This window comes from Corvus hawaiiensis, chromosome 8 (genome assembly GCF_020740725.1).
Source record: "Corvus hawaiiensis isolate bCorHaw1 chromosome 8, bCorHaw1.pri.cur, whole genome shotgun sequence".
NCBI classification, from domain to species: Eukaryota; Metazoa; Chordata; class Aves; order Passeriformes; family Corvidae; genus Corvus; species Corvus hawaiiensis.
The window spans coordinates 6532733-6551334 of NC_063220.1; the positions used below are offsets into that span (position 1 = coordinate 6532733).

The 18602-nt window shown below is 41.2% G+C and overlaps 1 protein-coding gene and 1 long non-coding RNA gene across 2 annotated transcripts in view; one reads left to right on the plus strand and one right to left on the minus strand.

Annotated features, from left to right (window-relative positions):
- Positions 1-565: 565 nt before the first annotated feature.
- Positions 566-12144, minus strand: LOC125329789. Its single transcript, XR_007205276.1, has 6 exons — positions 11719-12144; positions 10169-10299; positions 7016-7130; positions 4290-5930; positions 3022-3071; positions 566-1628 (listed from the first exon to the last, which is right to left on the minus strand). It is a non-coding gene; the product is annotated as an uncharacterized LOC125329789 (long non-coding RNA).
- Positions 12145-15955: 3811 nt separating this feature from the next.
- RAB11FIP2 (RAB11 family interacting protein 2) overlaps positions 15956-18602 on the plus strand; it is a 32276-nt gene continuing 29629 nt past the window's right edge. Inside the window, exon 1 of the mRNA XM_048310801.1 lies at positions 15956-16528. Coding sequence (XP_048166758.1) covers positions 16176-16528 — 353 coding nt within the window. The 5' untranslated portion in view covers positions 15956-16175. The remainder of the gene's footprint in view (positions 16529-18602) is intronic.

Sequence of the window (18602 nt, forward strand, 5' to 3'; positions counted from 1 at the left end):
CCAGGCTGAAGCTACTGCAGAATCTAATATTATATAAACTCTCCATAGTTGCTGTTTCCTTGTGCTTTTATTTGCCATTCATCATTTGACCTAAAAATTCTGTATCACTGTAAGAGGCAGATTATTGAATAAAGATCCTGTGATTGTGTTTTTGAATGCTTTCTCCCTCAGGACAGAACAAACTGAGAAGATTGTGCGAGCAAAGGATTCATTTAGCTTGATAAGCGTCCCCAGATCTGGCTCTAGGGTGTAATATCACCTCTCTATTGTCTCTGTACCCATTTCCGCTCAGGAAATATGGGGAAGGACATCCTCTGATACATTTTTATTTCTCTTTGGACAGCAGAAGTTAGCAGACTTAGATCTTTCTATCCCTTTTAGGTTAACAGTGTCTTTTATGCCTGATTGCAGCAGCTGCGATGAAGAGCCCACATACAGAAATACTCTGGAAAGGTCAGTTCACAAGAACACTCAGCTTCTGGGGACAGGACAAATAAAACAACTCTTGTGCAAAGACAGTTGATATCTTCTAAATAAAAAGGTAACAAAAAAACACCGAGAGATATGCTGGTTCAAGCCAACATTTATTTAACTTATATATTTAGCTGGCATATTTGTGCAAATGAGAGAAAAAACTGCACTACTACTTCACCACAGGTAAGGTTCTTCATTATAACAACAAGCTTCTAAAAAATGATTTTCAGGCTTTTCTGCCTCTATCTACTATTGCAACATGACAAATTATTAAACATATTATACAGATATGTTTCTTGAGATTTCCAGTGTATGGATATTTTAATGGCATCTATGGCAGTGTTCAAATGAGGATAAAGAAATAAATTTATGGATCTCAGACGCTTCTTCATTTAAAGCAGACAGAAAAAATGAGGAAGTGGGGAAGTGATAGGTGTAATGAACCACAATTGCTTTGCATCTGGGATTTTCAAACATGTTTAAACCATTGGAATCTCTTCATGCATTCAGACACATTTCAAAGAGCTTTGAAGAGTCTTCCTTCATACAAATGTTGTGCATTGGGAATGGGTGTGAACCAAAGCCCTACTCTGGATATTCCTCTTCCAGTCTGTGGCTCTGCATCCCCACTTGAATTTTGCAGCTGAGGTCACTCCCTGTTATGTCCAGGACTGAATATTCTTGTAACCCTTGCAAGGCACCATTTCAAGTACTAAAATTATATCAGTGACCTCTGAGAGCTACAGCTGGGGAAGAAAGGATGCCAACCTCCAGCTGCAGCTTTCAGGCTGGTTCTTGGAGACTGGGCTGCAGGGGCAGATGATGTTTCCAGCGACTCCCAGTGGAAACTGCAGCGTTGTTTGTCACATTCTGCAAAATAGGATGGCTCTTGGCTTGAGAAGTCTGTACTGAGCCAAAACCCAGCAAAAAACCACCTCAGTAAAAATGCAGGAGGTGCGTAGCTTTCATGGCCAGGTTGCTGCAGCAACTGCAACCAGAGGGAAAGGGTAGCACTGTCTGTTCTAGACACAAAGGTAAAAGGAGCCGGATGAAAGCAGGTCTTCTGTCAGAGGGAATGGAGAGGGTGATGGAAGGAGCACCAGACAGAACCATGTCCAAGTAGAGGTGAAGAAATTCAGATGGAGATTTTTCTTCTAGGGATGAGACAGGACGATACAAAGTCAGAAACAGTGAGAAGAGGTTAAGCCTACTGGAAGAATGGGGTTGCTGTTAACAAGATGAGATCAGTGCTTGAAAGAGCTGCTGTAAGAGATGGTTGAAAAAGAAATAAAATATAAAAGGTGTGTGCCAGTTAATATGAGTTTAGACATTTCAGGAGTTGCTGTAGAGTCTGTATGGAACAAAACAAAACAAAACAAAAGGCCACAGTTTTTGAAAAAAAGAAAAAAGAAACCAAGAGAGACAAGTGAATGAATCAACGTCAATCTGTGAAGGTCCTGATACCTTCCACATGCTCAGAAGGGGCCTCCTATAAAAAAGTAGACTGTCTTCTGATGTTGAAATAGAAATACAAAAGAAAAGCACCAGTAGCTGTGACTGAATATCCAAAAAATGTAAAGGTCCATTCGCACATACACCTTCAATATAAAGCAATAGTCTAAGACACCTGGGTACCTGTCTGATTTCCTGGATTAATTTATTTATAGTCTATTGTTTCACGTTAAATATTTCCATAATAATCAAGTGTGACATTTGGGGGTTTTTTCTTCCCAAAGGCATGCAGCAAGTCGAGTTTTATATCCAAATATGTATGTCTCATTTGATATTGGCTTAATGGCTACTTTCCCAAACACAATCATACCTGGCTCAACAGCATTTCAGCATTTTTACTGTGATTTATGTAATAGCCAAGTTCAGGAACATTTTTTCTTCTTTTTTCTTTCCCTGACAGTATCTTCTTGTCCTTTTTTTTCTTCTTAATTTCAACTCAAGAGGGTCTCAGGGAAAAAAAAAAAGAAAAGGAAGTTATGCTAATGAAATTCGGTTTCCCTTTTAAAGATACAAGGATAATCTTTTGCTAACATGCTTATTGCAAATTCAGGCAGGCAGGATCAAAATTATTCTAACCTTCAATAAAAAAATTAGTATGTAAAAATCTCTAAATCACAGCAGAGCACACCACACCTTGAAATCAATAACCTAATTCATGTATAAAGCTGAAATTCCACCACTAAAGATGCTGTGTGGTGAATCTAGCACAAGCTTTTGTCTGTAAATTCGTTTTACCAAACATCCCCACCTGGGGACTGGGAGAATGAAGCAATAGCAGAAAGCCACCTCTCCAGGAACCAACCTGACTGCAACTTGCTTGGTGTTGAATGTCTGGTTCTGGTTTTACTCCTGTAAGACCGAAGTTAAACTATATATTCTTGCCCTCTGTCATCTGACAGAGGAATGTGCTCAGCCCCCTAACATTTGCACTGCCTGTCTTGCTGCCATCATTAAGAGAACCTCCTGCCTTGTAAAAATGTAACTACACGTGTTTCATAAAAATCGATATAAAAATAACAACACCGGGTTACTTACATCTTTCTGGAACAATTGAACGCTGAAACAAGCATCTCTGGTTCTTCCTCCTGCAAATGGATCAAATTACATTTCACTAGGTAATAAAGTGTGGTACAATAGCCTGCCCAATCTGTTTTCATCTTGTCTGGTACAAAGTTTCAGATCTACTCACTCATTATTCAACATAATGGGCTGGGTTTGGCATATATTGAATGTTAGCGCTCTCCCTGGAAGCTGCAGAGGTTAACTGCTCCTAAAGTCTCTTTCCTTCCTTTCTGGGAATGTTTTCCTCATGAAAACTTGAAACAACAGAACTAAATGTCATAATACCCTACAGTGAAGGTGCTGGTACAGACCACAGCGATGAAATAATGGTAGCAATTATTTTTGTCCTAATCCTCGGTCACCCCAATGGAACTTGGTCCATACCTGGAAATATTTTGAAATGCATCAGGGAAGTAATCTGCTCTTGCCAAAATGCTTGCAGAACTGAAGGTCCCCATTATCAAGCATTATTATCATTCTTTATTCACTTTATTGGTAGTGTTTACGTGATTGTGGCTCTCCATGAGAAAAAAAATGCTGTCAGAGGCTGAACTGGAGATGTTACACCCTTCGTTCAATTATCATTTCAGAGGAGGAAAAAAGAATCTTTCTAAATACAAATGACTTAATTTAACGTTAACTATGAGCTAAATAATGGCCATTGTAGTCCTGTAAGTGGTCCTGCTGCAGGAAGTTAAAAACAAAGTTACTTCTAAAAACAGAAGCTTGAAAAACCTATGTATATAATTTCCAGGCTCCGCAGCAAGGAATTACACAAATTGCTAATCAGGCACCAAAATGAATATACTGTTGATACAGTTGAAATGTTTTCTTTGCACTCCTCTCGTGCTATAATATTTTTCTAGTCTCTGCACTCAAAGTAGATACATCACATTTTGATGTAGTTGGGCTCTTTTCAAGGTGTGAAATTGGTAAGTACCAACACCAAAGGAAAAAAATTCTTTTAATACTGCGCTGTGCCACTTGAAGCTGCATTACCCTTTGGCTTCGAGCCAGCAAACTCCAGTGAGAACGATTTTATAGCACATGACTATAATAAAAGATATTTAAACATGGCCTAACAATGGATTAAACTAGTAAGACATAGTTTGTGTTAGATCCCAAGGATGAATATCAAAAATAGAGGCAATAGTTTTGAAACAACAGCCAGCAGTGAAAAGTTTACTTCTAATATAAACCAGACAGTCCCCAAAATAATTTGTGGTTTATTTAATTCTTACCGTTCATCTTGTGTTCTTTTGAGTAAGCTAAAGTAAGACACCCGCGTAAAAGCACCAGCTGGTTTAGATTTTGATTCTGGATCTCTAGTGAGCTGAAAAACTCTAATCTGCATCTGCAAGGGTGGGGAGTCATTTTTGTAAACAAGAAAAAAAAAAAGGATTTGCTGCAGGGGGAAGGGCAGTTTGGAAGAAGGTGCATTTTGGGAGAAGAGAGAAAAAACAACCTCGTTAATATATTATAATAAATTACTGTTTTGTCATTATCTGGTTATATTTGCACAAACATCAATTGCATGTGAGCCCTGAAAAAAGAATATTTCATTGCCTTTAATACGCACTGCAGTGTGCACCCATACAAAATCATTACTGTAACAAAACCAGCTGCGTGTAATAGAAAGCAAATGATTTACAATGTTACTATAAGAAACTACTTTATTTCATATTATCATAAAAAGAACAGCACTGAAAATTTGCATGACAAACACAAGAATCCAGGAAATTCCAAATCTAATTCATTTTTAGGTTTTAATAGGTATTAACTTACGGAGGTGAATTGTTAAGAACATTTCTTGCAGAATATTTCCAGAGAGTTTAGCTGCAATATTGGAACTTATATGTAGTGAAATGTGAACTAGTCCAGCAGATGAAGAAAATGCATAAGCTTTAAATTCACTGCTGGACCTAAAAAAAACATTTATTTTTATCACCCTGCTGTGGCTGGAGGTTTGGGTCTATCAAGGATCTCTCAAGTCAATGGGTCTTCAGTGCTCTGAACAAAGACTGCTGGATTAGATGCTGTTCTAAAATTTCAGTTCTGTTACCAACCTGCACAGTGACTGTTTTCGACTGTTGTGAAATTTTAACAAACGAACATGAGCAGTTTCAAGCCCACATTCTGCCTGGTTGTATGGAGTGGTTGGGATACTCTGCTGATTTAGCAGATTATGAAGGATCAAATCCCAACTCTGTCTCACACCAGTCATGAAACAAGTTCCTGTTGTGTCGTGGAAGGGAAGCCTATTGTATTCAGCTATGGAAGGAGATAACAGCTGTTACCAAAAAGGTGGCAGGCATGTAAAACAAAAACTGAAGTCTTGAACAAATGAAGCTTTATAAGACCCAGGCAGAACTCAAACAAATGTTCAATGAAAGTCACTTTTATGGCTTTACTTTGGTTTATCGCAAGGCAGTAATAAATGTGTCTCATTAAAAGCCAGTAAAAGAACACCACCTACACCACCAATTGTTGTAACTGCAGATATAGCAGATCTGGAATAGTTACCTAAAGACCCTCATTTCCTAGCATTTAATGCTTCCCTGTCCATATAAACTAGCTTTCTATGGATTTAAAGACTGTTGGATGCTAAAAGCAGCAGCTGTTGCTGGGAAAACGACACTTTCAAAGCCCTGTTGCTTTCTCAAGGTGAAGTTAGAGGAAGGTTGAATGAACAAGGAACGCTCCTTGGTGAAAAAAAAACTGCCAGAGGAGAACATGCCAACAGAAAAACAAGCAATTCCCCCATCCTGGCTGGAGTGTAAGTGTTTTGCCTCAGCTTTATTGCTCAGCGGGTCAAATTCATTCCTGGTGAAATGGCAGTTCCCATGGTGAAGCCGCAGGAAAATTCCGAAACATTCTGGCACCTGTCAAGAAATGGGGATGTGAAAGTGGGGGGAGGAACTGGCATGTAGAAGCTGGGATTAAGGGTGGGAGCCACCACATAAAAGGTTATTCTTGTTCTAGTTGTTAGAACTTTTTTACTGCGCAGAATTTACATACATGCTTATTAAGTGGTTTAAAAAAAAAGCCTGACAGATATTAAACAGCATGACACACTCTTTATGCTGCTGCCATACAGATGTGTCCAAAGCATAAACAGACTTACAGTCAGCACTTGATTGCTCTATGGGAGAGTATCTCTGCAGTAAATGTCTCCAAACTTTTCAGGACAATTAACTTGAGAATTGGAACCTCTTTTTTTTTCCCCTGCAGATTTGATCCATTGCTTGATCTCTCACTGCTTTCCAATTATGCAGGGAAAATATATAGCAAGTGTTTTAATACCCTAGATTGAATTTCCTAAACCTAAGCTAGCAGCAGAATTACTGGGCCAGGGATTCTGGCACAAGAAGTACAGCTGTGTGTGAGCTGGTGGGAAAACTACTGGAATATCATGACTAGTCTTGGTGTTCACACTTCAAAGAAGCCATGGAAAATTGAAAATAGATCAGAAAAGAATGATTTCAAGATCTGGAATATCTGCCTTGTAGGGATAGATGTTTGCAGCCTAATCTGTTTACTTTATCGAAACAAAGGTTAAGAGACTTGATTGATATATTAATACCTACATGTGGAGAAAATTTGCAATGGCTCCATAATTTAAAATATAAAAATGAATCAAGACCTAGAAGCTGGAAATGGTCAAGTTCTGATTACAGATAAAACAGGATTATTAAGAGTGAAGTTAATTAGTCATCAGGAAAACTTCTACAAAAGGAATGTGGGTTCTTCACCCCAGAAGCTTTTCAGTCAGGACTGGATGGCCCTTTGACTAAGGAGAGCTGGGAAGTGGGTTGGGTGCAGGTTTCCCAGGTGAGGCATTCTGGCCAGGGCAAAAGTGTTAACCATGATGGTCCCTGTGACCAAGGAGAGCTGGGGCAGGTCAGTCTTCTTCAGCTGAACTAACTGGCAAAGCCAACATGAGTATATGAACCAAGGTAAAACCTACCTGAAGAGTTCCCTCTTCACAGCAACGCTGATGCTCTGGGAAGCCTTGTCATCTGTGCTTGGCTTGGTGAGCAGCCCCCTCTTTCCTTCCTGATTCCCTCCATGGCTGTGCTTTCCTGCAGAAAACATAAAAATGGAGCGAGGTAATCTGCTTTGTCCGATTCCACTGATACCATGCACAGACCAACTGCTCTAATCTTTCTTTTACCTCTTTGCCTGTTTTTTTCTCACACATAAAATTTCAGGCTTGCCATTGGATAAAAAAAAGTCTTCTTTGGGAACATATGCTAGATACTTAAATGTCGAAGTGAATCTCTGTTTCTGCAATTTAAGTAATTCCAGGGATGACCCTGAGAAGTCATATCTTGGCTGGGATGATATTTAAGTTAGTATTTACAACTGCCTGTGAGTTTTGCTGAGTAAAGGTTATTTGCACAGTAATATTAGTCTTGTGCCTCTTTACTCAGAACTCTCCAGCCATTACCATGCTGCTCAAACTCAGCAGTGGTGCAATTATCAGCTTCTGTGACCTCTTGATACTGTCACTAGCAATGGAAGGACCCAGGTAGTTGCAGGATGCTGCACAAAAGACCCTTAGATAAATAAACAGCAAGAATATCTGATTGCCAAAGTGAAGCATTTAATAACATAGGCTTTTCTATCACTGGAAATGAAGGCAGACATGCTGTTACAGTAATATGGGGAAAGAAAAAATGAGATTGAGCAGCAGCAAAGAAACAAAGGAGAAGCTGAAGGAAAACAAAATATGGAGATAATTTAAAATCACTTATGAGACCTGTGCTTGCTAATGCATTTTTTCAAATGATTATGACTTACAGAAAATGCATTCAGACATCTTCTTCTCATTAGAAACACTGAGTTGAAAAAGATATAACCAGTATCCCAGTGTGTTCCCCTAACATGAGCTTTTGAACCACAGCTACGAAGTTGTATCCAACATTGGTATGCCTTAATATCGTATGTTGCTGGATGATGAGACATCTGTGTTCTTATATGGACAATCACATGTACCCCAGCATCAGCAAGAGTGTTCCTAGAGAACAATTTCTGATGTGTTAGCAGGGTTTCTATCTTTCTAGTGACATGAGTATGGTCCATCTTTGATTTCATAATTTTCTAGCTGATGGGAATTTCAAAAGAGCTGCTGTAGAAAGCTTTTACTGTTCACTGCTTTTTCACAGTCAGCTAGGCAATGCTGTCAAACATCAGTGTAAAATGAGGATGCACTATTGGTTTAAACCATGAAGATGCAGTGAAAACTCTGAGGCAATGACAAATCACTTTTGCTAAAGTACCATTTAAAGTGGTGGTGAACAGGCTCAGAGGGTGATGTCTACATCCTAATATAGTTAGTGGTGACTTTTAACCAGAAAGAGCTCTGGTTGCAAACTTTTGGAAGCAAAGACAAAGGAATATGAAGAACAAAGAAACAACAGATTTTAACACCAGGCAACTGTTCTCATTTTTATTTACTCAGACTCCAAAACCAAGTAATCCTGCCTGTATCACTTTGTTTTCATGTGCAGGTACACTTTGTGAGCACAGTTCTAAAGAGAGAGTGGACAAAGTGACAGAAGAGCCTTGGTAGATTTCTAGTGTAGGGGAAAAGCCTTCAGAGCTGCAAATAATCAGAGACTAAACTGCTCTCCAGCACACTGGAGAAAATTCAAAGTAATTACCCCACTGACTTCAGTGTAGTGATCCTAGATTTATATTACTGTAAATGACAGCAAAAATTGGACCCAATATAGAAATAATTTATCTAAGGCCCTAAGTATAGTTAGTTGCACAATTCAATCTGTAAATAATGCCTCTAATGCACATATGGCTAATTTACATCCAGACTATGAGAACATATCCAGTGCTGATTTCCAGGATGCTTGAAGCACTAGGCAGTGCCAAAATAAATCTGCAGTATTCCCATAGCCCTCACAATCCTTCCAACTTCTGGGGCTGGGAAGAAGATGCACTACACATATTTTGGAAAAGTGAAATTCTATCTGCTATATACCAGTTATTGGATAATTCTTACCAAAAGGGCATAGAAAGCTGTTAAGCAGCACTCCATGTCTACTTGCAAGAGCTCTGCAAGCTCTCTCCTCACAAGAAGTTGTTTTTATCTAATTTGTCTCTTACTGCGAGCAGAATTCTAGGAGCAGCTTGAGTTTTCTAAGAATAAACCACACTTGAAAGAAAGGAGGGTTTTAAGTAACACTGGAGAAGAGTGCTTGGAGTACATACATTTAACACACATAAAACTTAACTACAGCAATTTGAGTTAGATTCCTTCTCTAATCACATATTTATGTTAAGACCTTGCTGAATCCAAATTGAAATTGATATTGGTAGGAGGAAAGATGGTATAAAAATCTGAATTATTCACCAGCTCGGCAAGAGAAAAAAAATTCTGCCAAAATACCAAGTATTGTTCTGGGCTTTATCTGAGCACTGCAATGTGGGGTGTGAAGAGTTAGAAAATCCATGTCTTGCTGTACCTTGGACTTGAAAGAAGACATGTTAAGTCTAAGTGTAACAAACACATCAACCCTCCTTCCTTCCTTCTTTCCTTAAATATTTTATGTTAACTTATTTAACTTTTTGTTTGGTTGGTTGGGGTGTGGGGTTTTTTGTATCACCAGGGAAGAAGAATTCTCCTGTTATGAACACGCAGGAAGTGTTGAGAACCTGCAGTTAAATGCAGATTAATCATGGCGGCCTCAGTGCTGCAGGTGGATTCCATTAGACCCTTCAACAACAGAAGAGACACAGGATAGTCCTCTGGTAGAAGAAAATCCCTGGGAAGAGATTTTGGGGGCAGCTAAGCCTGGGAAAAAGCCTTAGGAATGAGCAGGAAGTTTAAGTGTGTTGTTTTACTTAAGACCAAACTTCAATGAAGACTCATTTATGCACTCATTTAAAGGAGTACACCATCGTTGAAGGTGGGTAGGTGTTTTACCCACTTGCTGTGACTGCTAACTTGGTGCACAAACAAATGATATAACAATATAATCTTCTTACAAATAATTGCATTCAGTCTGTCCTCATGGCAGCCTAATGATGTTGAATGTGTAGGTCCTATAAAGCCCTTTGAGGTCCTAGAGAGGGAAAACAATTAGAGAAGTTCAGAGCTTACCTTACAAAGAACTCTTTTTAGAACATAATTTTCTTGTATTTGCCAAGATTCTCCTTAAGGGAGTTGATAACTGGAGAATTTGTGAGGTAATGGTCTCTGAGATCCTTGGAGACCTATAAAGAATAAATGACCTAGAAAATAAATGCAGGAGTTATTTAAACAGAGGAAAAATACTTCTGAAGAAGCCTCATACTCAAACAATTATAAAAATCTTTTTTTTTCTCATCCTGGTTCATTAAGAAACCTGAAAGGTCATAATTTTGAAGTTATTTATTTCTATTGTTAATGTCTCTTAGGTTCTGTCAAGCACAAAAAAATATTATTCTCTGCAAAGATGACAAAATTATCCTTGACTCTCCCTGTATTACTTATGTCCATTTCCAGTGCATAAAAGTTCTTTAAGATGTGCAATCATTGGACACGTACCGAAAACAAGAAAAAAAATGTTTACATTTAAGTCTAAAAATGGATGCCATGTAGCCGATTTCCACTTCTAATGTAACTCTTCAATGTGAGCCTCAGTCTGTGTTTCTGTGATTTTTGAACAGATAATTCTGCAACGGTCAACCTGGAGGTTTCCGTGAAGTTTTAGGAAAGCCAAGGGCAAATCTGAATTTAGCCTGCAGAGGTTAGTTTTAAAAGAGTTTCATGTCACTGGTGCTGTCACCTGTGGGGGTATTGCTGAAGACAGTCTGAATTCTACCAGGTGTAGGGCAGGGTGTATCCCAGGGCTATGGTGGGTTGGAAGTGCTGAAGGAGCTTGCATGACAGAGAGGCTTTGACAGAAGAGCACAATAGTTTGTGCAGAAGTTGCTGAGAACTAGGTGTTTTCATGTTTTTAAAAGGCTGAATTGAAATCTAACCCAGACAGCTGACTAACATCTTGAGACACAGGCAGTTTGGGTCAAATCTGGGTGACTGGCAAGTTTAATTATAGTATTTGATGACTGTTTTACAGCATTTAAGCCTCTTTGAACTTCACAATGGATGAGAGCGTTGAAAGGCTGTGGAACATGTTCAGCTAAAAATGAACAAAAAAAAATGATGGTTCCAACACTCTCAGTGGTACCTGGCATTTATTTGAAGTCTGATATTGCACACAGTACTTCCATATCTGTGACTGCAGGTTTCCGGTTGAAAAGTACTGGATTTCTATCAGAACAATGGACAATTCTATGGCACTTGCCTGATTTCAAGTCCCCACTCCCCTCTTCAGAGACACATTTCCTTTGCTATTTCTTGTATGATCCCGTTCCTTGCAGTAACGCAAGAAAGACAGGTGAAGAGTGAGGCAGGGCAGAAACACAAATTGCATCCCAAGCAGATAAACCCACAGCTGGCTAGAGAGAATAACAGCACAGAAGAAATGACAGTGGCAGTACCTGAGAGCTCAGGACCACTGAGGTGTGTGTAGGGTTTTCAAAAGCTTCCAGAGAAAATTCGGCCCTAGTATTGAGGCCAAAGGTCTCCTCCTTCTGAGGAGATGTTCCATAAGAGTGAATGTGAAAGGTAAAAGAAAGCATGCACACCAGGAGAGTGGCCTAACTTACCCAGCCTCAGCGAACCTTGAAAATTCCGGGTTGCAAAATTTGGGGCCAGAACAGAAATTTCATGAATATTCTTCTAGCATTTAATAATTACATCAAAATACTTCCAGCATAATGAATCCTTCTCAAACCAAGAGAGTAGACAATACCAGTAGCTTGAGAAAAATATTCCAGTTCACAGCAGTGGGTTTGAGCGCAGCTATTTGATTTCTGCAGTCACTTAATTCCAGTGAATTCCTGAAGAAGTCACTAATTGAAAAAATAACGACAGCTAAGATAAAGCTAACAGGCAACAAAGTGTCTCAAAAATTGCACAGCCTTTCCAGAAAACAGTCTGGACAGTTGCAACAGCTACTGAAAGTTAGTCAGCAAGGCAGAAAGCAGAAGCTTGTCACATGTCGAGACACAACCAGCCTGCTCCTCACAGCAATGTAAGGTTCAAAGCAAACACATTGCCCGCGATCTGCCAACTAAGAATTATTCAGCAAATAATTTCAAGGAGGAGATAGCATTTTCATTAAAAAATAACAAAATGTTTCCTACTTCATAAATGGAAATCAGGGAGAAATTAAATCACCAAATTACCTCCTACAGTTTACCAGTGTACACACAACTGCTCTGATCCTCTTTAGCAAGTATGCGACTGGAAATGAGAAGCAGAACATGGAATTGTCTCAGCAGCACAGGCAAAAAGATTTTCTTGCATTTTCTTTTGAAAGGGCAGCCAAAATATCAAGGCTCATGTTCAATCAGACGTACTGTAGGCTCAGGAGGGAGAATTGAGAGGGAATTACAAGTTACTGAAATTAAAAAAAATCCACTATAATTCTTGGAGTTCCCTCTTTAAAAAAAAAAAAAAAAGTGTTGATCTTCTGGGTCAGAAATGACTAGAAGAATGTGTAGCAGAGGCACACATGAGATTTAAGGTTCTGTATTAAATATACCATAGATATCCACTGCTGTTCTGTGATAAACAATTTTTTTTTAAACTCACTCTCATCACTGTCTACCAAGGAGATGGGGTGTTGGAGTAGCCACCAGGAACACAGGACAGCTATTGCAAATCAGAAATGCAGAAACAATTTTCTGAGGCCACATATTCCAGCTTTGATGGCTTTTTCTTCATCAGCAAGAATTCTGGGCTTGCTTTTCTCAGCTTTCTCCAGTGCTATACAGGTAGTGACAGAACAGGGAAAAGGGACAAGGCAGAGAACAACACAGGAACTACCAACCATCCACAGGGAAAGAACTTTTTACCACAGTGTAGCATACAAGAGAGCTACATTTGAGTGCAAGCTCCAAATATAATGTTTTGAGCTCAAAATCCTCTAAAAGAAACTAAGGACTAGAAAATTCATGATGAGACATCCACAGAGTGAGTGGACTTGGACAGAAAACATGACACAGCAGTAACAGTGAGTTTAAAAGATTATTATTACAGAACAACAGTGGATATCTATCTATGGTGCACTGAAGGAATGGTAGAGTCCTGTAACCAAAATGGTGCATAGGAAATAAAATGGATTTTCTAATGTAATAGTCACTAAATCATGGACAGCGATGAGCAAAACCTACACTGCATACAGGCACTGAGCAGTCGTGGTGGCTTTAGTGAATGAAAATCTGAGTCATTTCTGGATTAATGCTCTAACATAGTGCCAGGGGACACTGTGTTGCTGGAGATATCATTATTTCTCTGAGATATTTTCTCGTTTATATCCCACGTTACATTCCAGAAGATGACAATTACCCTATTCCAAAGAGGACAAAATCAAAAGGCCAGCTTTCAGCTTGACCCTAGAGGGATATAAGAGGAAATAAAATATATCTGGTGCACCTTTGAGCAGAATTCTCTTCAAGCACAGGGGTGGAGGAGTTGAGAGGGCATCTCCCCAGTGCATGCTCCACCAGCTGAGCAGAGAGGAGAAAGGGGAAAGGTTCCACACTCCTTTTCTCACATGCCAGATTGCACATAAGGAGTGGAGGACTAATAATCTGTTTATTTTTGAAAGCAGTTAAGGCAGATTGGGTATTGCATTGATGTATGGTCTGCAGCAGTACAAAAGTTCTTCCACCTTCCCCTGTTCAGCTGGGTGCACATGTATTCCAGTCAGCCCCTGTCTAGGAAGAGACAATAATAAGAAATTAGAGAATACCAATAAAAGGCAAGCAAAAAGCACAAAACCTGCCTGTTGTAAAAACTCATAAAACTTTTCCTAAGATGCAGCATGCAAGATATGATGTTTGACTTAAATTTCTGTTAGATAAATACATTCTGCCTACCTAAAATTCATTTCTTGTTTTGATTTGATGAGTTCATCATGCTTGGTTTCTATTCAGTGCAATTAATATTATTCTACTAAAACAGAATTTGTATGTGGTAAAATTAATTTCAGAAATATTCTGATGTACAAAAGTCTCTCTACTTTCCAACAAGAACCCCATGGCTTTCCCCCATGGCCCAAGTCTCCTGCAGAACACTGGCCCCATAATCCCTTCTGGCTCTTCCAGCCTGAAATACAGCGACTCTTTCCCCAAGTACAGCAGCTCCTCCTGGGAGATTCATTGTGAAACATTTGGGAAAGATACCTGAGGATGTGGAAGAATGACAGCTGCAGAGTAGGGGAAGGGGTTTTCAGGTGAGGGGGATGGTGATTTATACCAAAGAGTTGACCTGCAGCCTTAATTGACTATTAGCATCTCAGTATCACAAACCAAGGCAGACAGCCATAGCATTTATAACTGTTTCAGAAATTACTACCCTAGATAATCCATTTACATGTTTTTGCCTAAATATGATCATGTATTGAAGTTACCATTTCCAACTGGACCATCTATTTTCGTATCAACAAAAATCAGACATAATACGGGAAAGAAGTGCCAATTCTGTGTTAACTCTCACAGCATGCAGACAGCTATAACTGCCAGCCAAAAACTGAGGGTCAATGAAGTATTTATTAAAATTGTGTACAGAGATGACATGAGCTGGGACTTAGGCTAATGACTGTGTGTAAACTTTTATGGCCCTGGACAATAACTTGCTTGGCATTAGGTATTGTGGGCAGCATCATTCTTTACACTCCCTAACGGCCTTCAGCTTTATGTTTTTCATTTCCAGTAGGTCTCAGGAGTATGAGAAGGTCTCCCAAGGTTTTTTTGCTCACTAACTTGTGAGCCATGGACCAGGAGCTCATGAGTGAGGGGTGGTGGGTGAAGTATTACCTGACCTGGCTGCTGGTTTCCCTGCTTTTTATGGTTTACAGGGGTGGGATACATAGCCTTGCAACCCTAATTTTTTTAATTTTGGTAAAAACAATGTTAATACCTGTGACTCTGCTTACAGGTGCACATGTAAACACGTGCAGGCTCCAGGTGTACAATCGGAAAAATTATGTGTCCTCAAAACATCTTGTATAATATTATTTTTATTAATACTTTTGCATTTTGTAATTGTCGCTCTCTCATTTAAATCCAAGAGATTTGCCAGGGCGGGTGGATGGGGCTGAAAATAAAGAAGTTCCCGAAGCGGTAGGCACCAGGGTGGGCTCCAGAGCAGCACCACTCCCGGCTGGCTCCATGGCCGCCCCCGAGCCCTTCATATTGAATAATAGTAACAATAGACGCCTTTAGCCAAGTTCCCTCCTCTCCACAGCTCCTGAAGAACTCTCTGCCCGCTCTAGAAATAAAAATAGCGATGAATTAATTAACGGGACGGGGATCTCAGCCGGGAGGGGCCCCCGGGAACCCAGCACTCGGTTACGCCCGGGGGAGCCGCGTCCTCTCCGGCCCTGCCCGCGGGCAGCGGGGGTGCTCGGTGCGCTGGGCAGCGCCTGTCCGGGCGGCCGGGGAACGGCGGCGAAGGGAAGAGAGGGAGGGGGCGAACCCTGCCCTCTGCCCTCTGACCGCCGCCGCCGCCCGCAGCATGGGGAAGGCGGAAGCGGCGGAGCCGGCCCGTCAGGCCGGGCGGCGGCGGGGGGGCAGCGCGGCGAGAGGCTGAGGCGGCCGCGGCGGGGACGGGCGGACTGACGGAGGCAGGGAGGGCAGCCCGGCACCGAGTCCCCCGCCGGCACCGAGCTCCCGCCGGCACCGAGCCGGGACGAGCAGGGGGAGGCCGCCGCCGGCCTGCGGGGCCCCGCGGCGGAGCGGCCCTGCCCGGGGGATGCCCTGGGGGCGGCGCGGGGCCGGGCCGGCGGCAGCGGCGGGCAGGGCCAGGCCGGGCGCGGGAGGGCGGCGGGGCCGCGGCTGCGGCGGGACCTGCAGCCCCCGGCCATGGAGCCGCAGGTGGGGCTGCCGGGGAAGGGGGGGACCCGTGGGCTGGTGAGGGCCACCCGCGGCCAGGAGCGCTAGAGGAAGGACCAGCTGAGCCCCTGACAGGTGTCTCCGCCGTAAGTGCCCTTACACAGTCACTCGAGGACTGACAGACTTTGCGTTTGTTATTGCTGCTGCTGCGACCTTCAAAGATGATGTTGGCAGAGCAAGCCCAGAAGTGGTTCCCAACTCACGTGCAAGTTACGGTCCTTCAAGCCAAAGGTCTGAAGCCAAAAGGTAAAAATGGCAGCAACGATGCCTACACCATCATACAGCTGGGCAAGGAGAAGTACTCCACCTCGGTGGCTGAGAAGACCCTGGATCCCATCTGGAAAGAAGAGGCCTCCTTCGAGCTCCCTGGATTACTCATGCAGGAGAATCCAGAGAAATACATCTTGTACCTGATTGTCATGCACCGGTCGCTGGTGGGGCTGGACCGGTTTTTAGGACAGGTGGCCATAAACCTGAATGATATATTTGAAGACAAGCAAAGGCGGAAAACAGAGTAAGTGATGGTTTTTTCATTATAATTCATATTCCTTGGACAGTTGCACTTGGGGAGGGTGGGAAATAATAGCATTACTATGAATGTACATACGTTGAAATGAAATTAATTCTGTCGTCAATTCTGTGTTCCAGTCTCTTAACCTATACAGTTATGTCATTGTGGCCTGACCTCTTCCAGAGAAGTTTACTATAATCAAATGCTTACTTTGCACAGGGAAGGACTGTCAATAACGTTAACTTTTCTGACAAACTCTTGTGTGTAACATGAACTCATTACAGTCTGTTTTTCTAAGCATTTTTCTTTGTTCTGCGCAGGGCCATACCCCCCATTCAACTCCTACCTCAGTTTGAACCATGCGTGAGACTCAGATGCCCTGAAACCTGGTGTGGTTCTCTTTACAATTGTTTTCCTTCAGTTGCTTCAACTATGTGTCTTTAAATGTTTTATATTTATGTTTTAGTGGTCAATGAACTGTGACTTAATGAAGGCTTACCACAACAGCACAGTGCTTTACTGGTCCTGATTAATCTTAGGCCACGATCCCACAGGCTGCACTGTACAGCAGGCCTTAACTGAGAAGCCTGAAGAGAAATTTTGGCTCTTGTGGTAGCTTCCATCAGTACCTACATAAGCCTTTTTCAAATAAAATTGTGTTTGTCAGGAAGTTCAGGCACTGGAATGCAAGAAAAAAAAAGGAATTAAAAAAAAAGTCATCATAGCAATTTATTAAGTTGAACTGTACTTATCTAATTCTCTGAGTTTCTCAACTAAATGAGTAAAGTTGTTTTAAGGTTCCTAGTCAGGACATGGTTACACAAAGGTGTTTGGTAGCAGCATCATGTATCCTCCATGTGTATTTGTAACTCAGACTGTAGGTATGAGAGTACTGTAGGCATGCCTATGACTCCATGCTTTGGGTTTGGTTTAGGTATGCTCGTCCCACAGGAGCTGAATAAGAACAGCATGGAGACCTCCAAGTGAGCTCTATGTAGACAGTGACATATGAGCGCTGTCAGATATTTCTGCAGCAGTTAAAAAGTTCCTGCTCCAGGTGCTTTTCCTCCTCTGGTGTCTCTTCAGTAGAGTACAAAAGCTCCTGTTCCCAAATCTCAGCTGTTAAAACTGAAGTCTGGTATCCATAGTGATGGTGGGTCTGTGGTGAGGTGCTGGACTTTGCATCCAAGCCACTAAAAGACTGGCATCGCTTGTCTGTCTCTGACTGTGCCAGGGTTGAACCTCCAGCAGCGTTGGCAGTTGGAGGTGGAAATCCATATGGTTAACACCAGGCAGGGCTTCTTGGTCAGACTGCGGTTTCTTCTGAAACCACCTCAAAACTCGGTGCTACTTAAATGCATGGCTGAGGTTGAAGAGCACCAAAGACAAGTCAAAGCTCTCATTGCCGTAGTGTTTGTTTTTGTAGACTGATTTTTTTGCAAAAGAGTATATTCACAAACCATAAAAAAGAAAGAAGTGGTTCCTGCAAAATGTCTTGTGGGTTCACTGTCTGGAGTATTACGCTTTTTAATTGCTTACCTTTTTAGGGACAATCCAGTTATCTTGATGCAATACATGGTAATGCCTGTAGCCTTAGGGTCTTAATTTCTGTTAACACTTGATTCAAGAAGTTTCACTGCTCTTTAGACATGCATCTTAAAAATTCTTGAATCGTTAGTTGTAATTATCTTGCAAGTCAGTAGGCATCTGCCTTAGTTGAAACACCTAGCAACAAGATGGTAAACAAGGTGAATGAATGAGGGAGGAATGCTACTAAATGTAAATCTAGATAGAAATATGTATTCAGAAACTGGAGTAAAATATGTAAATTATTCCTGTATTACTGTGAGTAGCAAAACCTCTTTTCCCTAGAAAAAGAAACATAGGTTCTTGCACCAGTTTTAGCAAAAGTAGTACTGGATTCTTCCAAATTATTCCAGAAATTTTTAAGTGGGGTAAGTAACACAGTCCTTGTGATAGTTAAATAAACATTCAGATCTGCAGTATTTTTATAGGAAGTTATGCTTAGCACGGCTCCATAGGTGTTATTTTCTCATTTCTTTCTCTGAAGTGTGAG